Here is a 22,764-nt window from a genome sequence, read left to right as displayed (position 1 = left end):
CATAATTGACATGCGCAGAACCATTATTCAACTCTGCGCATGTTTATTATGCTATAGTAACCATTTATGTCAGGAAATAAAAGGGTCGAAAATTGGCATTTTTTCGAAAAATTCCCTGTACTATAGTTCAGGGATTTTTTCAAAAAATTTCGAAATTTCGACCTTTTTATTTTTCGATATAACTGGTTACTATAGCATAATTGACATGCGCAGAACATATTATTCGACTCTGCGCATGTTTATTATGCTACAATAACCATTTATATCAAAAATCTGTTTACTATAGCATAATTGACATGCGCAGAACCTATTATTCGACTCTGCGCATGTTTATTATGCTATAGTAACCATTTATATCGAAAATCTGTTTACTATAGCATAATTGACATGCGCAGAACCCATTATTCGACTCTGCGCAGGTTTATTATGCTATAGTAACCATTTATGTCAAAAAATAAAAGTGTCAAAAATTGGCATTTTTTCGAAAAATATCGACTTTTTATTTTTCGATATAACTGGTTACTATAGCATAATTGACATGCGCAGAACCTATTATTCGACACTGCGCATGTTTATTATGCTATAGTAACCATTTATATAAAAACACTTTTTACTATAGCATAATTGACATGCGCAGAATCCATTATTCGACTCTGCGCATGTTTATTATGCTATAGTAACCATTTATGTAAAAAAATAAAAGGGTCGAAAATTGGCATTTTTTCGAAAATTTCCCTGTACTATAGTTCAGGGATTTTTTCAAAAAATATCGAAATTTCGACCTTTTTATTTTTCGATATAACTGGTTACTATTGCATAATTGACATGCGCAGAACCTATTATTTGACTCTGCGCATGTTTATTATGCTATAGTAACCATTTATATCGAAAATCTGTTTACTATAGCATAATTGATATGCGCAGAATCCATTATTCGACTCTGCGCATGTTTATTACGCTATAGTAACCATTTATGTAAAAAAATAAAAGGGTCGAAAATTGGCATATTTTCGAAAATTTCCCTGTACTATAGTACAGGTATTTTTTCAAAAAATGTCGAAATTTCCACCTTTTTATTTTTCGATTAAACTGGTTACTATAGCATAATTGACATGCGCAGAACCTATTATTCGACTCTGCGCATGTTTATTATAACCATAGTTAAATGATACATGCGCTGGACTAACCTATATAGGACCCACCGATCTAAGTTCTAGTCAACAACCAACGTTGTCTAACTTCATTGATTTGACAAGAACTGGTGTTTCAACGTAGTATTGCCATATATACAAGTCCAAACATATAATACTTTAAATGTTATATATTATTATATTGTTGCATAGCTAATTATTTGAGCTTTTGTTCATACTAGGATACAAAGCATGGACATAATGACAAGCAACAGACAGTATAATCAATCGCTTGTGATTGGTCAAATTAGTTGCGTTCCCCTTACATCCTATTGGGCAATAAAATGTTATGAGTGCAATGGTGCAAATAACTTTATGAGGTGAAAATAATTTTTATATTTTACTGAATGAAATTGCACGAATATAAAACCATTAAGTACTTACATTTAACATCGCATGACAAAATTAAAAATTCAATAAAACATTTATTTAATATCATGTGACCCATAATCAATCAAGATAATCTATTTTATCATCGAAGTAGTATCAATATTTAAAGTTTACTTCCATAGTCTAAAATATTTTTTTTCTTAGGCTAGCCTATTACAAGTTTCAGTTTGAACATTTCATGTTTTAACTGTTTTTACATTTCTCGCTTATTGTCTTCATTGATAACATTCATTTTCTGTGTTATCTTTTTCAATTGAAAGAAATTTGTAACATTCAAAGCTGTATTTTCCCCCGTCCATTTTATATCACCTAAATTGTTCTTTGATATGTTCCATCTCGTCACCTTTGCTCATCTGACAAATCATTGCTTTCTATTCTTGTTTTTTTTTTGGGACTAAGACTTCTACTCCTAAAAGCTCCTATTCTTTTTGTTGCTTCCTCTCATTGAAACTAACTCTTTTTATCAAACTTTCACCACCTTTGACTTAAAATTATTATAAAAACTTGTTTATTTCATAAATTTCAGGATACAATGTGCATTTGACAAACTTTTTGGAATTGGTGCGATGTAAATGATTTAATATTATTATTAAATGTTAAGTTAAATTGAATGGTATTATGGTAACAAGATTATGTCAAAAAATTAAATAGTTAAAATTGGTACAGTGATTTTTTTCCCTTGATTAACAAGGAATAAACATTATTAGTGTATTAAATAAAACCATAAATAATTATATTATTAACCATATCTTTACACTACCTTTATGTTTAAAAATATTGTTCTTTAAAATGGTCAGAATTGGAATATCAGTCGGTCCTGAGGTTATGTATCGTACGACAGAATCGGCCGAAGCCATTTCTCTACTTCGCTGGTATTCATTTTCTTCCTGGTAGAATAATCTATAACCTAATAAACAAGTAATTAAATAATATTGTTATTTTTATATGGTGCTGTAAAAAAAACAACAATTCAGTTAAAGATGTATTGTCCACCTAAAAAAATAATTCTTAAACAATTTTTTGGTGAATATAACATTTTAATATTACCTAATAGTTATCCACTTTGACCAAAAATTGAATCGAAAAAAAAAATGTAATTTAAAGCAAAAAAGTCAAATTGGCTGCCAGCCAATGGGTTTTTGGTTAAATTTAACCATTTATTTTTTCCGGTTTTTTTTTCTACGGACGTGATTAACTTTATTTAAAGTACAAAATAATATATTCAAAGTATGATTTTATTAATCTTTAATTTTCATGTTTTTAGGGGACAATACATTACTTTAAGAAAATAAACTGTAATATATATACACACAATATATAAGATTCACTAGTTCACAAACCAACCACACAATATTCAGTATATTTTAACATATATAATACTGCAGTACTGCATAACAAGGTTGAGAAGTCCACAAAAAAGTTGTAAACCAACTCATAGACACTAAGTAAGTGGACACTTTTTCTGAACCAAAGCTGTCAATTGCAAACATAAGCTAGAGTTTGAACCATGCAATTTTTGTTACATTTATTCTTGCTGATTTGATTTGACCAATCACAAGCAATGGATTATTTGAACATTTGCTTGTCATTGGTCAACTCGCTTGTGTTGTGTCTATATCCTTGCATTGCATTTCTAGTGTAATTGGCTGACAATTTAAGTCAGTTTCCCTTACCTGGTCTTTAGCAATCTTGCCAACTGAGAAATAATGAGAGTGCGGGTGAGAGAAGTACAAGCCAGACACAGACGCCGCTGGATCCATTGCTAAAGATTCGGTGAGCTTAATACCAGTGTTCTTCTCAATGTTCATTAGTTTCCACATTGTCAATTTCTCTGTGTGGTCAGGTTGGCTAGGGTAACCTGGAGCTGGTCGTATACCCTACAAAACATTCGAGGTACAAATATGTGGTCATTAATTTTAAACTAAGATTTGGTTAAAGATGTATTGTTCCCCAAAAACATGATTATTTAAATCAGAATTTCATGGTTTCGTAAGGCGTGTGCGGCAGAGTGTTGGACGCTGAATTACCGATCGTGAGGTCGTGGTTCAAATCCAACTCTCGCCGCATTGCTCGTATCCTTGGGCAAGACACTTTACTTACATTTGCCTCTCCCCACCCAGGTGTATAAAATGGGTACCCAGTTAGATCAAGACACAACTTTGCGCGGATTACTAGCTGCATTATGGGAGTATGTTTCCATACGTGTTTGATCTAAAAAAGTACCGGGGTTATAATGCTTGTAAAGCGCGTTAGAGCATGATTACTCATGAAAAGGGCACTATATAAATAATGTAGTATTATTATATTAGGTTATTTTGTAGTTTTAAAATGAAAAATAATGTTTTCACTTATAAAAATAACATAATAAATGGTTAAATTCAACCAAAAATCCATTGGCTGGCAGCCAATTTGACCAGTTTTTGCTTTAAACTTCATTTTTTAGGTAAATAAGTTTTGTTTAGATCCAATTTTTGGTCAAAGTGGATAACCATTATGTGATATTAAAATGGTACATTCAACACAAAAAATTATTTTTCAGAGGGACAATACATCTTTAAAATGTCACCGGAAATACTATTACTAATTGTCTATGGCTTTCTATGTACAACTATATGTGGTCTTTAATTAGGGTGTCTAATATTTCTATGTACAAATACGTGGTCTTTGCAATTCTGCAATAGTACAATAGAAAAGTACTGTATATTGAATGGTGGTATACTTACAGCATATTTAATACTGTGCAAGTCCTTAGAATCAAGGGATTCGTCTGAACTATAACCCCAAAACTCTTTTCGAACTCTTTCATGTAATTCTTCTGCAAATGCCTATAAGTATAATTAGATATATATCTTTAAATTTCTGTTTAAAGCAGTTAGTCCAGGGAATTAAAATAAATATGGGTGAAATATTAACAATTCTATTCACGTGTAAGGAACTGCCTGGGCTGTCATTGTTGGACAACAGATTTCTTCTGACAGAGCATGGTCAAAACTTTGTTCAGTAAAACATGGTTCAAACTGTCTACATCATACAAATATAATATCTTAATAATAATAATAATAACAGGATTTTTATAGCGCACATACCACTCAAGAGTGCTCAAGGCGCATTCAAAAAATAAAAACAAATCATACAAATGCCTGACAAATAAAATGCAATTTCTTTGGAGGGTCCCCATCCGTTCTCGTTCTGTCGCGGTCCCGGACCCCTACCTAGGTGACCAAACAAATTCATTATGTTTAGTGCATCTAATTTTAGGGTTTTTGTTGTACTGAGAAAAATTCTAGATGTGCAGCACCAAGGATGTTCTTATTCTTATTCTCAATTCAGCATATTGCCCAGGATAACCGTAGCAAATTCATTCACTATCCTTCTTAAAGGTGGTAATACTGTTCACAACGTATACACAAGATGCTCTACATAACAAAGTCTAATTCCAAGATTTTGGGAGTGTAGCTGTTTTTTTGTAATGTTTGCTGTGGTGCCTAAAAATGTTGGCTCTGATACATTCCAAAGTAGGTCTTAATTAATGACAAGAGTCTCCAAAGATCACAAGATCAAGGCCTGCTAAATCCTCACCTCGGCCAAACGGTCTGCTAAAGATTTGGCCATGATAATGCTATAGTCGTCAAAATCCTGTTCATACTGTTGGCACAGTTCGTATGTACCGAATCCAACGGACACGGCAAACGCTCCGATGTAATCCGCAACGCCAGTCTCAGCAGGTGCAATGAAATCGGACAGGCAGGTATATGGCCCGGAATCTTTCTCAGCCTACAATGAAAATGTGTTAATGGTTCAAGCTTATTTTCAAAATATTTCTATAGTTTTGCCTATACTGTATTACTGTTAATATTTAATGATAATATTTTCAATTATATATCCCTATTGCAACGATCACTGCTCATGGCGCTGTGGACTTAAATGTTACACTTTTTAACTATATGCTTCTCCCCCTACGGTCACGTCATGTCAGTTCTGCCAATTCTAGCGCTCATTCGTTTGTCCATGACAGTGGCTGTGTGAGCTAGCACACCGAGGTTACCCCTCATCTTGAAAGGTGTACTAGGTTTTGTGTACACTAGACCTACATATAGTCCTTATCTGTGAAACTTATTCTACCACCAGAACCACGGAGCAAGTGAGCCTTAAAGGCCCATTCACACTAGGACGATAACGATCAACGATAATAGACAATTATTTGCATTTTTCATACATAAAATAAAAGAAATATAAAACCTTTTCATTCTAGAGCTATAGAATAGCCATCTATGCTTCCTTTGATGAAAATTATATTTTCACACGTCCAATCAAATGACGTCATGATTAGTAAGAGCAATAATATCGTGACAATACAACGATTTTATTGTTTTTATGTATCATGACGTCATTTGATTGGAATTTTAAAAATATTATTTTTATCGAAGACAGCATAAATGATTATCCTATAGTCCTAGAACGAAACCCTTTCTAATTTCTTTTGTTTTATGTTAAAAAAATGCATGATTATATATTTATCATCGATCGTTATCGTCCTAGTGTGAATGGGCCTTAAACCCTTGCTGATTTTATGTCTATGAATTACGGTTCCACTGTCTTAACCACTCATATAAGAGAGTTGAAATGTGTCCATTTTTTGTACAAAAGGAATTTTTCCAACAATATAAGAATGTATGTTTTAAATTAAATAATTTAAGCTGCTCTGTTCAACAAAAATGTTTCAATGATTTTGAGAACTAGCTATAATCTGTCGTTGTCTCACCTGCTGTCGAAGGCCATAAAAAACAGCTTTGGGGTCTTGTTGTCGTGGCATCTCATCATCTGTGAACACTTGTATATCGTCGCCAACACTGTGAGCTGGGTAGAAACCTACGATGCCTGTAGCCTTCAACAGTTTCTCCTTAATGATGCGCTTCAACATCGTCTGTGCATCATTGAATACCCTTTGTGCCTCTTCACCTTTAACAAAATACATTTGTGGTTTATCTTTGAGCCAATCACAGCAACAGAAATAAATACATGACATTTTTGGCTATAAAAGGAAAATCCTTTATCTTGTATGAACTTATGCAAAGTGTAATATTGTAATATATATATTGTATTGAAATATACAAATAATAAATGTTTATGAATTGAACAGGGAAAATATTTTCATGAGTTAAAGAATCGAATGTTCCATTCAATGGAGAGAAGTGAATATAAAATTATCCTTTGTGTCATGACACACCCACTATTTTTACTTACTGAATATAAGTAATATACACATAATAAATGTTTGTAAATTGAATAGGGAGAATATTTTCATGAGTTAAAAGATTGAATGTTCTATTCAATGAAGCAAAATAAATATATAAATTTATCATTTATTCTTACTTACCTACAGCTTTGTCTTTGAATATTTTGGGGTAATTACGGTTTGGATATTTCCCTCGTAACTGCCAGACGTCAAAGAAAGGCTTCCAATCAATGTATGATACCAAGCGACTGATATCATAGTCTGCAAACACTTTCACTCCAATAAACATTGGTTTCACTAAAATAAATAAAGTACCATCTTGTTGATATAAAATGTGGGGTACACCACATATATATAGTTCTGAAAAGAACTGTCAAGTTTTTTGACAATTCGATCAATATACTTTGATCATCCTCAGGTGTTAGAATAGGCGATCCAAGTATATTGATCAAAACGTTGAGAAACTCAACAACTCGTTGGTGTCATTCGTTTTTTCTATTTATAGCGCAAGTGATTACTTCACTTTATGTGAAAAAATGTGATGTGCCCATATATGGACATGATGATGTCATATCATTACCATATTTGGGGATATCATTACCATATTTGGGGATATCACTACCATATTTGGGGATATCACTACCACATTTGTGTACATCACACATTTTTTTGATAGTGTAGACCGAGCTTTTGTTAGTATTTAGGAAAGATTTCTAGAATGTTCTTTATCAAAGAAAATTAATTTTTAATTTTCAAATTAAGCATTTTTCATGATTTTTGCCTTAATATGTTGGAAAAAAAAATTCCTACTTACTGGGCTTGGTGTCTGGATTTTTCCAGTCAATTGTAAACTTCTTTTTCCGTGCCTCATTCATCGTGAAGAAGTGTCGGTCTTTCAAGGAGTCGTAGTGATCTTCACGTATTTCTTCATATTCTTCTTGTATCTCTTCAAAAAATTCTTGTTTATCAAGCTCTTTTAATAATGATGAAACCTAGACAAGAAAAAGAATTACCTGAGTGTATCTTTTCCATTTTATGATAATTTTGTATAACATGCAATTCAGTATATTAAGTTCTATTGCACTGTAAAAGTTCTATTTAATGGTTCTATTAAATGGCAGCAAATGTTTATAATATTGTGTAATCAAAGGCTGGTGAGTGTAGCCTGTACTGTTACAGGCCTTATAATAAACGCTGCCTTTTTTAATGACCTAGTTTCTAATTGAAAACATTATCCTTTTAATATCCATACACACAAAATTACAGACATCACTTACTACTACAACACTTTTTGAAGCATCTAAAACATGTATTGCTGGGTTAGAATAACAAGGTGCGATCTTCACAGCGGTATGGGTTTTAGAAGTTGTAGCGCCACCTATAAGTAATGGTAACTTCATTCCTAGTCTCTCCATCTCCTTGGCAACATGAATCATTTCATCCAGTGACGGTGTAATAAGTCCAGACAACCCAACAATATCTGAAGTTTTGAAAAGTTATTCTCTGTTTGTTCTGCCACACATCAATTCAGTTCAAAATGTTGTATTGTATTGTGGGATACATACGTGTATTGTATTGTGGGATACATATAAGTGTATTGTATTGTGGGATACATTATAAGTGAGTTGTATTGTGGGATACATATAAGTGCATTGTATTGTGGGATGCTGTACCACTCAAATCTTTCTAGTTCCAGGAACTAATATTACTGGCAAATATATACATCTACTTATTACCTACCTGCTTTCATCTCTACTGCAGTCTTCAGGATCTTATCACAAGGGGTCATGACCCCTAGGTCAATGACCTTGTAATTATTACAACCTAAGACCACACCAACAATATTCTTTCCTATGTCATGTACATCGCCTTTCACAGTGGCAATAACAATAGTCCCATTGTTTAAATCCTGCAAGAAAATAAATATACCAATAATTTGGTTGGGTGGCTTTTTTTGTTATTATTATTTTTTTTAATTCATACGCATCCAACAGCGAGCAAATCGCCAATTACAGGATTGATAACCTATTTTATAACTTATCGTGCTTATAAACTTGGTCTCACAACCCTGGCACTAAGTCAGGATTGTACCCTGGACCCTGGGATTGGAAGGCACGTTAACCACCAAGCTACAGCTGCACTAAATTTAATCTAATATTTGGTACAAAGTATGTCAGCATTTGGTGAAACACCTGCATAAACAACAGAATGATAAACCTAATGGATATGCAAATTAGCCGAGTATAAATAATGACACCTAATGAGTCCGTTGTCTATGTATACAGTTATTGGCTCCAGTAGTATTCCAATAAACATCATTTTAAATTTACTTTTTTACATTTTATTTAAACTTGTTGTAAAATGACAATAAATACAATCGTATCTAATTATTGAACAAATACCTCTAGTGATCTTTCTTCACCGCCTTCTTGGTTTTTTAACATCTCTTGCTTTTCTTTCTCCATATATGGTATAAGATAACCAACAGCCTTTTTCATTACTCTTGCAGACTTGATAACTTGCGGTAAAAACATCTTACCCGCCCCAAACAAATCTCCTACTATACTCATCCCCTAAAAAATTGTGAAAATATTGATTACAATGCCAACAAAAATCAGTTAAGAGGAGGATGAACGATGACAATGTTATATGAAGTACATTGATCAAAACATCGAAAAACTCAATCAGTTCTTTTCAGAGCTGTGGTGTACCAAAAACTCATATTGATTTCTCCATGCTAACCTTCATACAATAGACCATTTAATGGTTATATACACACACACACACATAGCTGTTCACATCAAAAGCTTGGGTGCCACTACAAAACTACAAAATAATTTGACCAATAAGAAATGAAAAAAGGATGATCCTTCACTGTGATTGGTTAATGCATTACATATATGTATTTACTTTGTGTCTTAGTGAAAGCAAAGCTTTATCGGATAGGCATTTTGATGAAATATATTATGAATACAGTACCACTACTATTAAAGGAACAACCACTAAAGTATCCCATTCATAGGGATTGGTCATAGTCTTAAAATTATATTTCCCCTAGCTTATTTCACAGGAAAGTGTCCCTTTAATAGATGTTTCCTCTAAATAGGGGTGTCCCAAAGAAGGAACTGAAAAAGTAATGTAATTAAATTTATGCCTGACCTTCATCAGTGGACCCTCAATGACATTTAATGGTCGCGGGTATTTGGTCTTATCAAAACGCGCTTCTTCAGTGTCCTCAACAACATATTTGTCAATTCCCTGCAAGATAAAAAAGATGTTTTGTCCCTCAAAAACATGAAAAATGGAGATTAATTAAATCAGACTTTGGTTACTTGTAGTTTTAATAAAATTAATCACTCCCCTAGTAGAAAAAAAAACACTTATAAAATAACATAATGGTTAAATTCGACCAAAAATCCATTGGCTCGCAGGCAATTTTAACTTTTTTTTTGCTTTAAAAAATTCCAGTTTTTTCAGGTAAATCAATTTTGTTTAAATCCAATTTTTGGTCAAAGTGGATAACTATTATGTGGCATGAAAATTGCATATTCAGGGGGACAATATATACAGTAAGTATAATATATATTATAATAATAATAAGTGTACAAGTAATTTCGTAAGGATGTGTACTGTAGACATACAGAATCATAGACTATTTTATGATAGATAATATATATATATATATATATGGCTAAAATGAGTTGGTGTGGTTAAATTACCTTGACTAATGCATGTTCTAATCTATTCTCTACTGGCATATTTCTCCATTCATTGTCTTCAACCACTTTTTTGGCTCCCTTTCCTAAAGTCTGAAATAAAAATGTTTGTTATTTTACTACAATTCTATATTTTAAACACATATCTTTATCAAGGCTCTGAGTGATTTGATCCACAAAAAGGCCTTTCTTATCTGTATTATAATATATTAAGCTCTGTCTACACTATCAAACTTTATGCGACTAAAAATTTGCCCTAAAATGGAAATGATGATGTCATATAATTACCATATTTAGGCATACCACTACCATATTTGAGCAGATCACACTTTTTTTGTCAAACTATTTTGATAATGTAGACAGAGCTTTACATTAGAACCCATTTTTAAGCAAACAATTTGTTGGGTATTTCTACTGTATTACACATACAGTATTATAACACTGTGGAAATGTGCAAACATTCAATATACTTTATTTCACCTTTGTACTGATGTACATAGATGAAAATTACATTTCATTTCATTTATTTCGTCTCACATATAACAAAAAATAAACAATAGAGAGAGAGACAGGATTCCCAAATACGAACAAAATCAAGTGGGTTTACAAAACAAAACATAATCACCACACCACAATAAGCCATGTCATTACCCATGACCAGTAAAGTAAAACTGGTGATAAGTGCATTTTAACTTACTTGTGCGTAGGCTAGTAGTTTCTCTGTGCCATCTGGGTCCTTGTTCCATATAAGGCTTTCACAGAGTTGGAGTAACGTTGGATTGATATCATCATACACTGGTAAATTACCTGCATTGACAATGCCCATATCCATACCAGCCTAAAGATATTATCAACACTACATTTTAACATACTAGAAAAGGTGGTTATATATTTATATCTTTTTTTTAAATAGTAAATTGTACATATTTTATTGTATATTAGCAGAGATACAAGGAAATGAATACTGAATTGAATTTATATATTTATAATGTAAAGCCCAACATTTTCACAACAAATAAAAATTGATGTTATTTTAGATATTCCATTGTTTAATTAGTAATTATCTGTATATTATTCTTCCCAAGGTAAGGTGAATGCAACGCCTAACTAGGCAGGCTTATTACAAAGGAGGGCTAGCTATACCCGACCCAGCAGTAGATATTCAACTTGTTGTTGGCTATGTAATATAATAGATATCGCCTTTTATATCAGTAAAATATAAGATTTGACAACCCCTTGGGAATGATTATTTTGTTGGAGGAAATATATTTCCCTCAGCGCTTCGGGGATGTAAAATCTTATATTTAACCTCTAAGCAGGCAATATCTGTATAATATTCACTGGCAATTAGAGCTATAATTGCCACAATTTACCTTAATAGCGTGGAATAGGAACACACTATGCATGGCTTCACGTACAACTTCCATTCCACGGAATGAAAATGACAAGTTAGACAGTCCACCACTGATGCGAGCTCCTGGTAACGTTCTCTATAAAATATTAACAGGTAAATATAAATTGTTATTACCTAATGTTTTAATATTAAACCAGGGTTGCCTCTTATGTTAATGTTTGATGTTTTGTGTACTTCTTAATCAGTATTTTTGTAAATGCAATACTTTCAGCTTCTGCTGTTTTTTGTATATATATATATATATGTTTTTTTATACCAAAACAAAATAAATATAAATGAGAAATAAATGTCACAATACCATAATATTAGTATTCAAATTGCATTATTGATCAATTTGCATTATGATGTAAATGCATTTCATCTGCCTTATGGAAAGCCAAATTCGCCAAAAGTACAATTACAAACACACAATGTACTAATACAAACACACAACGTACAAAGACAAGGTGAGAGCAACCAAAAATACAACTACAAACACACATCGCATGTGTAGAAAAGGACAACCAAAGACACACAAAAATGTATTCGCAGAATAAAACATGCACAAAAACGTACTCGCGAACACAAGATGCGCAGAAAACATAAATAGAATCGTGAATTTTAAGAGATCGGTAGAAAAATAATATGTATGCATTGTAAATTTTTGGCAGATTTGGCTTTCCATATGTAAAAAAACCATAAACATATTTAAACAAAGTTACCTTAATGTTAATCTTACCTTAATCTCCTTCAATGCATTTATAAAGTCTATAGCATATGTATTGTGCTCCTCTATACCAGTTGCTATCGTCAGAATGTTGGGGTCAAATATGATGTCATTTTGGTTAAATCCGACCTCGTTCACCAGTATGTTGTAAGAGCGTGTACATATTTCAATCTTTCTTTGGCTGTCAGCCGCCTGTGAAAAAAAGAAAATTAAATAACTTATGACTAAAGCAACTATTTTAGTGTGTAGTACTGGTTATAAACTTGGAAGGGGTGTCCATTAAGAAATAATGGCATTCAGTTTAATTTTAAAGCTGCTGTATCATCATCATTGTTGGAGAGACACACGTTACCGGTGACAGCATTTTGTTTAATGCTTTTGTCCTTCCTCGGCCTCGTGTCTTGTATTTCATATATATATATATATTTCTATGTTTTTTTTTGTAATTATTATTTTATGTTTATTGCCGAAATGAATAAAATAAAAAAAAAAATAAATAAAATCATTTATCAGCTAAAAAGTGATTTTCGTGAGATTGTTACCTGTCCAACTTCGTCAAATGCCATTACAACTACAGCCGCACCATGTCGTTTTATAATGCTAGCTTTCTCAATAAAATCAGCCTCTCCTTCTTTCAAACTTATACTATTTACAATACATTTTCCTTGTGTGCATTTCAACCCTGCTTCTACAACTTGGAACTTTGACGAATCTACACAAAGAGGGACCTGTAAAAGTAGGTAAAAAGTTATGTATGCTTGGATTTTGGTTCTGGACAAACTAAAGGGTGCCTTTGATGGCACCACTCAACACGAAGGGACCCTTAGGGGAGAAGAAAGTTGTGGTATGTGTCAACCACACCTGTGCGCAATTCAGTCCAGTAGGCTGCAAGTCGCAGGCTATTCCGGACCCCATTTATATTTACAAGTAGAAACGACACCGTTGGTTTTCAAACATGCAATAATCACCAGCCTTGCACATTATCAAAATGTTTACATGAACATGCAATAGAACCATTTAATAGAACCATTAAATAGACATTTTACCATGCAATAAAACTAATATTGAATGGCCTATGATAATTAATTTACCATCAAACAAACAACGAGGATACACTCATGTTTGTTATATTTACAATAGGCTGAGCATGCAACAGAACCGTTAAATAGAATTTTTACCATGCAATAGAACTAAATACTGAATGGCTTGTGATAATATACTCAGACGTCACTGTTGTAATATCCAATTATTGTCTGGATACTATTGGAAAATAATTCCCTTTAGGAAGCTATTAATGCTTTAAAATCATTCCAAGGGAACTATCATTGGAATAGTGCCCTGCACAATACACAAGCAACTTACCCGGCTGATATCAGGCTCTGATGCTATTAAATTGATAAACTTATTCATTGCTTTCAAACCATCCAACATACCCTCATCCATATTAATATCAAGAATTTGAGCTCCTAACTCAACCTGAGATTTAGCCACACTCAGCGCATCCTAAGAAAAATGCAATTAAAATTTGAAGAAAAATATAGTGCAAAGATTCAACATTTCCAATGTTTGGGCAAAAACAATGTTAGGATATTTTTGGCCTTTTGCATAATAAAAAATTGCAGCCATTTTTCAATATATTTTTTTTAGAAACTGCTGTAGAGAGTCTAATCCAGACATGAGCAAATTGTGTTGACAAACACCGGTGCATTAAATTTAAAAAAACTTGTTTTAATATCTACCTCATATTTATTGTTCGCAATTAGCTTAGCAAAGCGTCTTGAACCAGCTACGTTGCACCTCTCACCAATGTTTACAAATAAAAAGTCTTTTTCCATTATCATGGGTTCAAGTCCTGAAATAAAGACATGAAATAGAGGTTCTCAGTGGATCTATTCCAATACCACCCACCAGCAAAACAAGCTAAAACTAAACTCATACAGATAATATTATTAAGTGCTCTATATCTTTGCGTTTATAAAGATTCAAGTGAAGCTTGAATATATTTACCAGATGTCATCAGAGCATCTGGATGAACTGATTTAGGAGGAATTCTTGGTTTATAGACGCTAACTGCTTCTTTGATTGCTTTGATGTGTTTTGGTGTTGTGCCACAGCATCCACCGACAATGTTCAACAGGCCGTCTTTAGCAAATTCAGCTAGCTGCGAGGACATCATCTCTGGAGTCTCATCATAGTCTCCAAAAGTATTCGGCAAACCTAAAGAAGGAATCCAATTATTAGACAATGCAGAGAGATGTACAGATTGTACAATTACACACTAGTTTCAAGAGGGTATGGGAAAAAGGCTTGGTATGAATATACTGCATGATATACTGAACGCCATACTATATGGTATATTGCATGATATACTGAACGCCATATTATATGGTATATTGCACGATATACTGCATGATACAGTACATGGCTTATTGCATGAAATACTGTTTCATACAAATACTGCTTATTACTGAAATACATGGTTTACTGCATGATATATTGCATGAGATTATGTATAATATACTGCACAATATACTGCATGATACAGTACCTGGTTCATTGAATGATATACTGCATAATGATATATTGCATGAGATTATGGTATAATATAATACATGATACATTGCATTACACTGTATATTGCATGATTCACTGCACAATACACTACACAATATATTGCATGATATACTGCACAATATATTGCATGATATACTGCAAAATATATGGCATGATATACTTCACAATATATTGCATGATATACTGCACAATATATTGCATGATATACTGCACAATATATTGCATGATACACTGCACAATACACTGAAAAATATATTGCATGATATAATGCACAGTATACTGTACTCCATGATGGTATATATTGATGATATACTGCATGATATACTGCACAATATATTGCATGATATACTGCAAAATATATGGCATGATATACTTCACAATATATTGCATGATATACTGCACAATATATTGCATGATATACTGCACAATATATTGCATGATACACTGCACAATACACTGAAAAATATATTGCATGATATAATGCACAGTATACTGTACTCCATGATGGTATATATTGATGATATACTGCATGATATACTGCATGATATAGAAAATTGTGTTGACCTGTAATCATGATACTTTATAGTCTAGTGGTAAAGATCCATTTCCTGTCAAAAAATGGAATTCAGATCATGTTCCATTGTTGTTTGAATATTAATTTATGAAGTGTAAACATTACATCATATTTTAAACAGATCACACTATTTTTAATGTAAATAATAAAAATATACCTGCATTGGGGTAGCATATAACATATGAGGGAGTGAATAGTCCAATGGCTTCTATAAACGGTCTCATTTCAGTGGCCCCTAAAGCACAGTTCAGACCAAGACACATTGGTTTCACATGAGACACACTGATAACAAAGGCCTCCCCCGTCTGGCCCGACAGAGTTCTTCCACTTTTGTCAACGATGGTCCCAGAAATCTGAATTTGGAAAAAATAATCAGTTAGTTTCGAAAATTACAACTTGATACATACTGTACATAAACGGTACAGTGGCAAAAACAAAGATTTATAAAGAAAATATGTTATTTTTTAAAATTATTATTATCATCATTATCATTTCATACGCATCCAACAGCAAGTAACTCGCCAATTACACATGCTTATAAACTACTATAAGGATCATTTGAGGCTTAGGGAGTGGAGTTGAAAGAGTCATGAGTTACAACCCTGGCACTACGCTAGGTCAGGTTTGAACCCTGGCACTACGTTAGGTCATGAGTTACAACCCTGGCACTACGTTAGGTCAGGATTGAACTCTGGCACTACGTTAGGTCAGGATTAAACCCTGGCACTACGTTAGGTCAGGATTAAACCCTGGCACTACGTTAGGTCAGGATTGAACTCTGGCACTACGTTAGGTCAGGATTGAACCCTGGACACTTGGATTGGAAGGCAAGCATGTTAACCACCAAGAACAGCTCCACTCTCAAAAAGAGAAGAAAACATAAACAATAATGAATAGAATTAATACAAATTAAACAGTGGAACCCCTCTGTTATTCAGGGAAACCTCTATTAAGTGGACACTTTCCCACAAAATAACCAAGAGGCACTATATCATTTAACAATATGGCCAACCCGAATCTGAGGACACCAGATAATAAAACCACACTTTGTGTCCCAAAGTTGTCCTCTTAATAGGGGTTCTGCTGTATACATTTGTATATTAAGTTCATGTTATTAAAATCACAATTGGCCAGTGGTAAAGACTGAATTGCATGTGATGTTCAGACATGTTTAAAACTGAAAGTTTAACATCAAAACCTATAAAAAATATATTAAACATTTAAAAAAAAAGATACAGTATAAAAAATGTAAAAGTACATATAAAAAAACTATAAAAAGATCTACAACATCGAAATAGTTTGAGAAATAAAAGTGCCAAAATATGGTAGTGATATGGCCAAATTTTGGTAATGATATGACATCATCATGCCCACATATTATATTTAATTTTTTTTTTTCACATAAAGGCTGATAGTGTAGACAGAGGTTAATAACGGCTTCAAATTCATTAATTTTATTATTTAGGGACCTTGTGTTGGTGGTTAGGAAAAAATTGGGCATTCTTAAGTAACCTGGCTAAAATATTTAAGATATTTCGAACACAACATTGAACAGCATAGCCCTAGTAGTTCCGTTGCCGAATATTGTATGTATATTAAAAGATCCGCCAGCACAGCCACGATGTAGGGGATGAAAAATGTAGAGCTCAGCTTTTATTTTATCAAAACAGCTTTGCTGCTAGCTTTTGTCCTTTCTACAGTAAATTTTAAATGCCTATTTCTGAAGGTCTACTGTAGAAGATTATGGAATCTTTCAAGCAGAAAGGGTGTAACATGGTGCTATGTTAAACTCTATACAAAGTTTTTGAATCAAAACTGGAAAGAAAATCAGCAGTGTGTAGTATGATTTGGTAACTTATTCATCTTGTGACCTTGTAATGCATGACTGCATCACAAAGGTTTAATTGTAACAACAACAAAACTTCCCTATGTTTTGGCCTTTTTTATACCACTATGTTTTAAGTTACAATTTAGTCTACTGTGCTTTAATCAAAGATCTATAAACTAAATGTATAGGTCCATGCTTTAATTAAATATCAAAATTAAATATCGTTGTAGCTTTTGAACAAGTGATTGGATATTTATTTTGCCTACATATATACTAAATAAACAATATATATTTAATACAAGGATTCCTAAAAAATGAAACTAATCACTATCTAGTAAGTGTATCCTTTGCACTGATTACAGATAAAACATTTAGAATATAAAAATGTGCATATACTGAAAATTTAGTAAAAACACAAATTTAAAATATCTGAGATTTTACCCTTGTGGGTGACTCTTATCATTATATAACTGCAGCATTATCATATCCATTTTTACTAGATAAATAATACCAACACCACACAGATGTAATGATGCCTAATAAAAACCTATAAGACAATAGTTTGTGAGGGTCAATACTATAAATAATCATTTTATTGAACAATGCAATTTATAAGTAATTCTTTTTTGTTTATTTCCTCCAAAATACACAAAATGACAAATATAAATGTATAAAATCTACTAGGTTTTGACTGCCCTTTGATATAATATAAATTATTTAAACTTAAAAATTTAGTGTAGTTGAGCTGAAAGAAACTGTATAGGTTGTTACTTACAAAGAGTGGAACTGGTTCGTATTCACTCTCAAAAAGCAACTGGATAGCATAGAGGGCGGCTTTTGCATTAAGCGTGTCAAATATAGTCTCTACGAGTAAAACATCTGAACCGCCGTCTAGTAGTCCTTTTGCTTGCTCTGTGTATGCCTCGACTAGTTTATCAAAAGCTAATAAACAAACATTACACGGTAATATGTTAACTTTTATACATTATCAAATTTCATAGTATTTTCTGAATTTAGTGTTTAAAACTACACAATAACGCTTTTTCATAATTTGCTTTGTGTATGCCTCTACTAATTCAAAACATTTTTTGTAAAATTTCAAAATTTAATTGTTCAAAAATCACAAAAAAAAACATCTTTCATAATTTGTTTGAATACTTAATATGATTGGATTTAATACCAGCATTGCATATAAATTGTTAATAAAATCACATTTGCTGGTCAAAAATCTGTGCTAAATGGCCTAGTAAAAAATTACCACCAGATTCTAGAATAATAAATATGCTGTAAATTGCTTATAATGCTTTACGTATTAAAGTGCAGTGGACTTTTATCTTCCCTAAAGCTCTGTCTACACTATCAAACTTTACTGTATGTGACAAAAAAATGTGATGTGCCCATATATGGACATGATGATGTCATATCACTTACTATATTTAGACACATCACACTAGTTTGATAGTGTACACTTTCCCTTTGTGCAGAACTACCACTAAATGGGCTTAGGTGTATATGGACCAGGATAACCCTAATTTAAGTCTTCTTTACCGAGAAGCCTGGAACCTGGGCCAATATCAACATGGTTTGCAGAGTGTTCCTCAGCCTGCTTTAACCACTTGACTCAACAAAATAAGGTTTATGATTGATTGAAATATATATTTATACTGGGTGACCTCTTCAGTCAAATACTGGTCTCCCGGAGGGCTCAGTTATGATCAGTGGCTATGATGTACTAATACACCGGGGTAACCCCCTACTCGTCTCGAAAGATGTACTAGGTTCTTTAAAGTGCACACGAGCTAGATGTGTACACTGGACCTACGGTTTATAGTCCTTATCCGAGAAGACTCGTTCTACCACCAGAACCATGAGTGAGTGAGCCTTGAACCCCTGCCGATGTTATGGCTATGTAATTACGGTTCCACTGTCTTAACCGCTCGGCCACTCACTTACTAATATATAAGCATTATTAATGAAATATATTAGCATAGATTTACAATTCAATATTTTGATATGAGACTAGAATCCAATGAATAAACATACTTATGTTTCTAAACTCTGGTTGTTCAACAGATGGTGAGATGGATAGTGTACGATTAGTCGGCCCTAAAGCCCCTGCAACATAGCGTTGGACACCTGTTTCTTTAGTCACTTCCTCTGCAGCCTTTTTAGCTATTTGTGCTGATTCTTTATTTAATCGGTAAACCTGTGAGTGAAATAATATAGTAAATCAAAATCTTTAAAAACAATTCTCTCGTCCTCTCTTGCCCCATGCGTTGCAGATGAGATACAGTAGTTGTACGAGCATTATGATATGATACACAGGCATAAAGTCATATCTCCAAGTGGTGCCTATCTCCTCCCCAGGCTGGCAGGGTTTTGCTGGGTGGCCGTCTTTAATTAAAGGTATACATGTAGGCCTATACTCAAATAAAAATAATACTTACAATGTGTTCTAATCCATAGTCAGCTTGTGCAACACTGGTTCCACTAAATGTATTTGTTTCAACAAAGTCGGAACCTGCTAGTAGGTAATCCTGAAATATGATAAAAATGAAAATAGACATTACCTGTCGATACTAAGGATACCCCTACTACAAGTGAGGAGAAAAACTTCAAGACTGTGGAATTTGTTGCAGTTGACACAGGTTAGAGTTTTTGACAAAATCAGACATACAGTAGGCCAACATATATCATGATTTCCAATGTTTTTTAAGACCTTTTATATTAAAAGACCGTCTAAATATTGTAATTTGTAGATATTTATTTATCTTGTTTTTATCAGTTTTTGGTTGACCAATTAGCATACATGTAAATAGCACCTGTTTGGTCTTTCCTTGCCTTTTATATCTATATTTGTTTTTAATTTTTAAGAAGGAAAGAAATTGTTATCCATACAGAAAATTGTCAAAACCAGTTTCCGGATGTCAAAGGTAAGACCATCGAGCGTAGCATGTTGCATTAATAAAATGAACAAATGCCACATTAAGCTCTGTCTACACTATCAAACTAGTTTGACAAAAAAAGTGTGATGTGTCCAAATATGGTAGTGATATGCCCAAACATGGTAGTTATATGACATCATCATGGGCATATATGGGCACATCACATTTTTTTGTCACATAAAGATTGATAGTGTTGACAGAGCTTTATGCAATCAACAAAATCAAATAATTTATTATCTTATTTTTTTTAACAAACTGGCTGCATCTACAACTAGTCGTAGATACAATCTCCAGACTACAGTATATCTATGTATATAGTGCCACCAATGACGTTAGATAAAAAACTAATGTCGTTGCATTGTACTGTAAGCTGGTCGGTAGCTTGGGTTTCGCAACATCATGCTGTAGCATTAGGCTACGGTTCGAAACTCATAGTATCTTCTTTAGTAAAAAAAATTTGTTGTCATAGGTATAGCATGGGGATTGCATCTATGACTAGACACTACATTTTTTTTAAATGTTCAATCATACCTTATGTATCTTTAAGATGGCATCTGCTTGTGTAAGAGACAACAGATCATTGTTACCCTTCAATGATTTTGGATGATTTTTAAACTCCTCGCCACGGAACTCATTTTCATCAAATTTTAATGCTTGAATCATTGTACCCATTCCACCATCAAAGATCATAATCCGCTCCTGCAGTGTCTTGGCAATCTCCGTTTCGACCCCCATTTTAATATATATTTATTTTCAACCACTCTAGAAGAGAGTATCAAGTATCATCTTTATTCTTTCCCACAATGAGAAAATTACATTGCTCGTCTTAAAATACATCATAATTACAATATTTATATCAACACGAAACAATACCAATTTTAAAAACTCTCAACAAAAACACATTATTTTATACAGTACTGTATATTATAAAATAAATAATGAATGCTTACGATTTGAATATTTTTATTTGTTTAAAGACTAGTATTTTAATTTTATGGTTTCATATTTTTGCTGTACGGGTGCGTCATGGTATTCATAAGGTATGACGCACATCAGACAAATGACACAGCTCTCCTAGGGGTTTTAAAGTGTGTCATATAATTCACAAGTGCATTCTCTAGGCATAACAACATATTATTGACAATTAGACAACAACAACAACTAACTACAGCAAAGAATCTCCTGTTCTTCAATTTGCATTCAAAACACAGTATCGGAAGTACAGGGTTAAAAGGTCAAACTGGGCGACGCTATTTCACAGCATGGAGCAGCGCCCCCTCCAAACTAGGAAGTCAATTACTCTACCCCCCTAGAGTATTAGCAGATCCCCTCTATGATTTTGACTTTCTAATTTGATTCGGGCGCCCTACTCCATGGCTCACAATGGCGCCACCCATTAGCTCTATTCTATCCCACAATGCCTTTCGAAATTGTTACGCGCTTCGGACGAACAGGAGATTCTTTGACTAAAGTCAGTACATTAGAACTTACCCTGTTTCAAAGAATTGATGAATTATTAGAGACTTGCCTTGTGGTTTCACCTGATATAAATCTGAACTAAAATTTAAATTTAAAAAATTGTTTCATTAAAAATAACAATTTTGAACGATGGATGGGGCACTTGGAATAAAAGATTGTTTACTTTTCATAACCAGTGTAGCCTAGGCCTAGTTAGTTTGTGGTAGCATGTATTGTAGTAATAGAACTGGCTAGGCCAGGCATATAATATAGGCTAGTTAATCCCTAGCCGGTCAAGCAGCTAGCCTTCGTGGTATACCGGGCGGGTGTAACCTGCTTGAACTAGGCCCCTAGCCCTAGGTAGCCTACCTCCTACTAGGCCTACCCTACTAGACGAGGGTAGGCTAGCGTATATTCAATTATGGTTGTCAAATCTTTATCAAATTACAGTACAAACTCACCTGGACAGTTCATGTTGCTTTGAGTTCACCTTACAAAAATATTTGGGCCTACAGAAACTTCTATATCTAGCCAGCACCTCTTGAACTCCTGGCGAAAAACGCCGTGGTTAGGATTCCGGCACCGGAACCCAACTGCCCAGCGTTAGGAAATCCGACACGCTATTGCGCATGCCCAGAGCGAGGTAATCGGCGACTCTATACTATACCAATTCTTTGACTATACAGCGATGGATCATTTCATAGCTGCGCCGCCACACACGGCGAACTAGCCT

The 22,764-nt window shown here is 33.5% G+C and overlaps 1 protein-coding gene across 2 annotated transcripts; it reads right to left on the bottom strand.

Moving 5' to 3' along the window:
* Positions 1-1,405: 1,405 nt before the first annotated feature.
* Positions 1,406-22,626, bottom strand: LOC140060176 (methionine synthase-like). 2 transcript variants are annotated; one of them, XM_072106274.1, is made up of 26 exons: positions 22,493-22,626; positions 22,065-22,130; positions 21,105-21,335; positions 20,076-20,165; positions 19,672-19,834; positions 18,404-18,570; positions 15,958-16,153; positions 14,660-14,869; positions 14,392-14,504; positions 14,015-14,155; positions 13,195-13,380; positions 12,665-12,844; positions 11,906-12,022; positions 11,230-11,370; positions 10,536-10,625; positions 9,976-10,074; positions 9,219-9,389; positions 8,557-8,725; positions 8,094-8,296; positions 7,631-7,808; positions 6,958-7,113; positions 6,343-6,539; positions 5,160-5,354; positions 4,304-4,405; positions 3,254-3,457; positions 1,406-2,487 (listed from the first exon to the last, which is right to left on the bottom strand). In XM_072106274.1, the coding sequence occupies exons 3-26, from the start codon at positions 21,306-21,308 to the stop codon at positions 2,404-2,406; spliced, it is 3,756 nt and encodes a 1,251-aa protein (XP_071962375.1). In that variant the 5' UTR covers positions 21,309-21,335; positions 22,065-22,130; positions 22,493-22,626; the 3' UTR covers positions 1,406-2,403. The 2 variants fall into 2 exon arrangements, with proteins under 2 accessions (XP_071962375.1, XP_071962376.1); XM_072106275.1 differs by lacking the exon at positions 22,065-22,130 and having other exon boundaries at positions 22,493-22,591.
* Between the last annotated feature and the right edge of the window lie 138 nt (positions 22,627-22,764).

This window comes from Antedon mediterranea, chromosome 10 (genome assembly GCF_964355755.1).
Source record: "Antedon mediterranea chromosome 10, ecAntMedi1.1, whole genome shotgun sequence".
In the NCBI taxonomy this organism is placed as follows: Eukaryota; Metazoa; Echinodermata; class Crinoidea; order Comatulida; family Antedonidae; genus Antedon; species Antedon mediterranea.
Note: the sequence above shows the minus strand (reverse complement) of the source record. Positions and strands in the feature narration are given on the sequence as shown.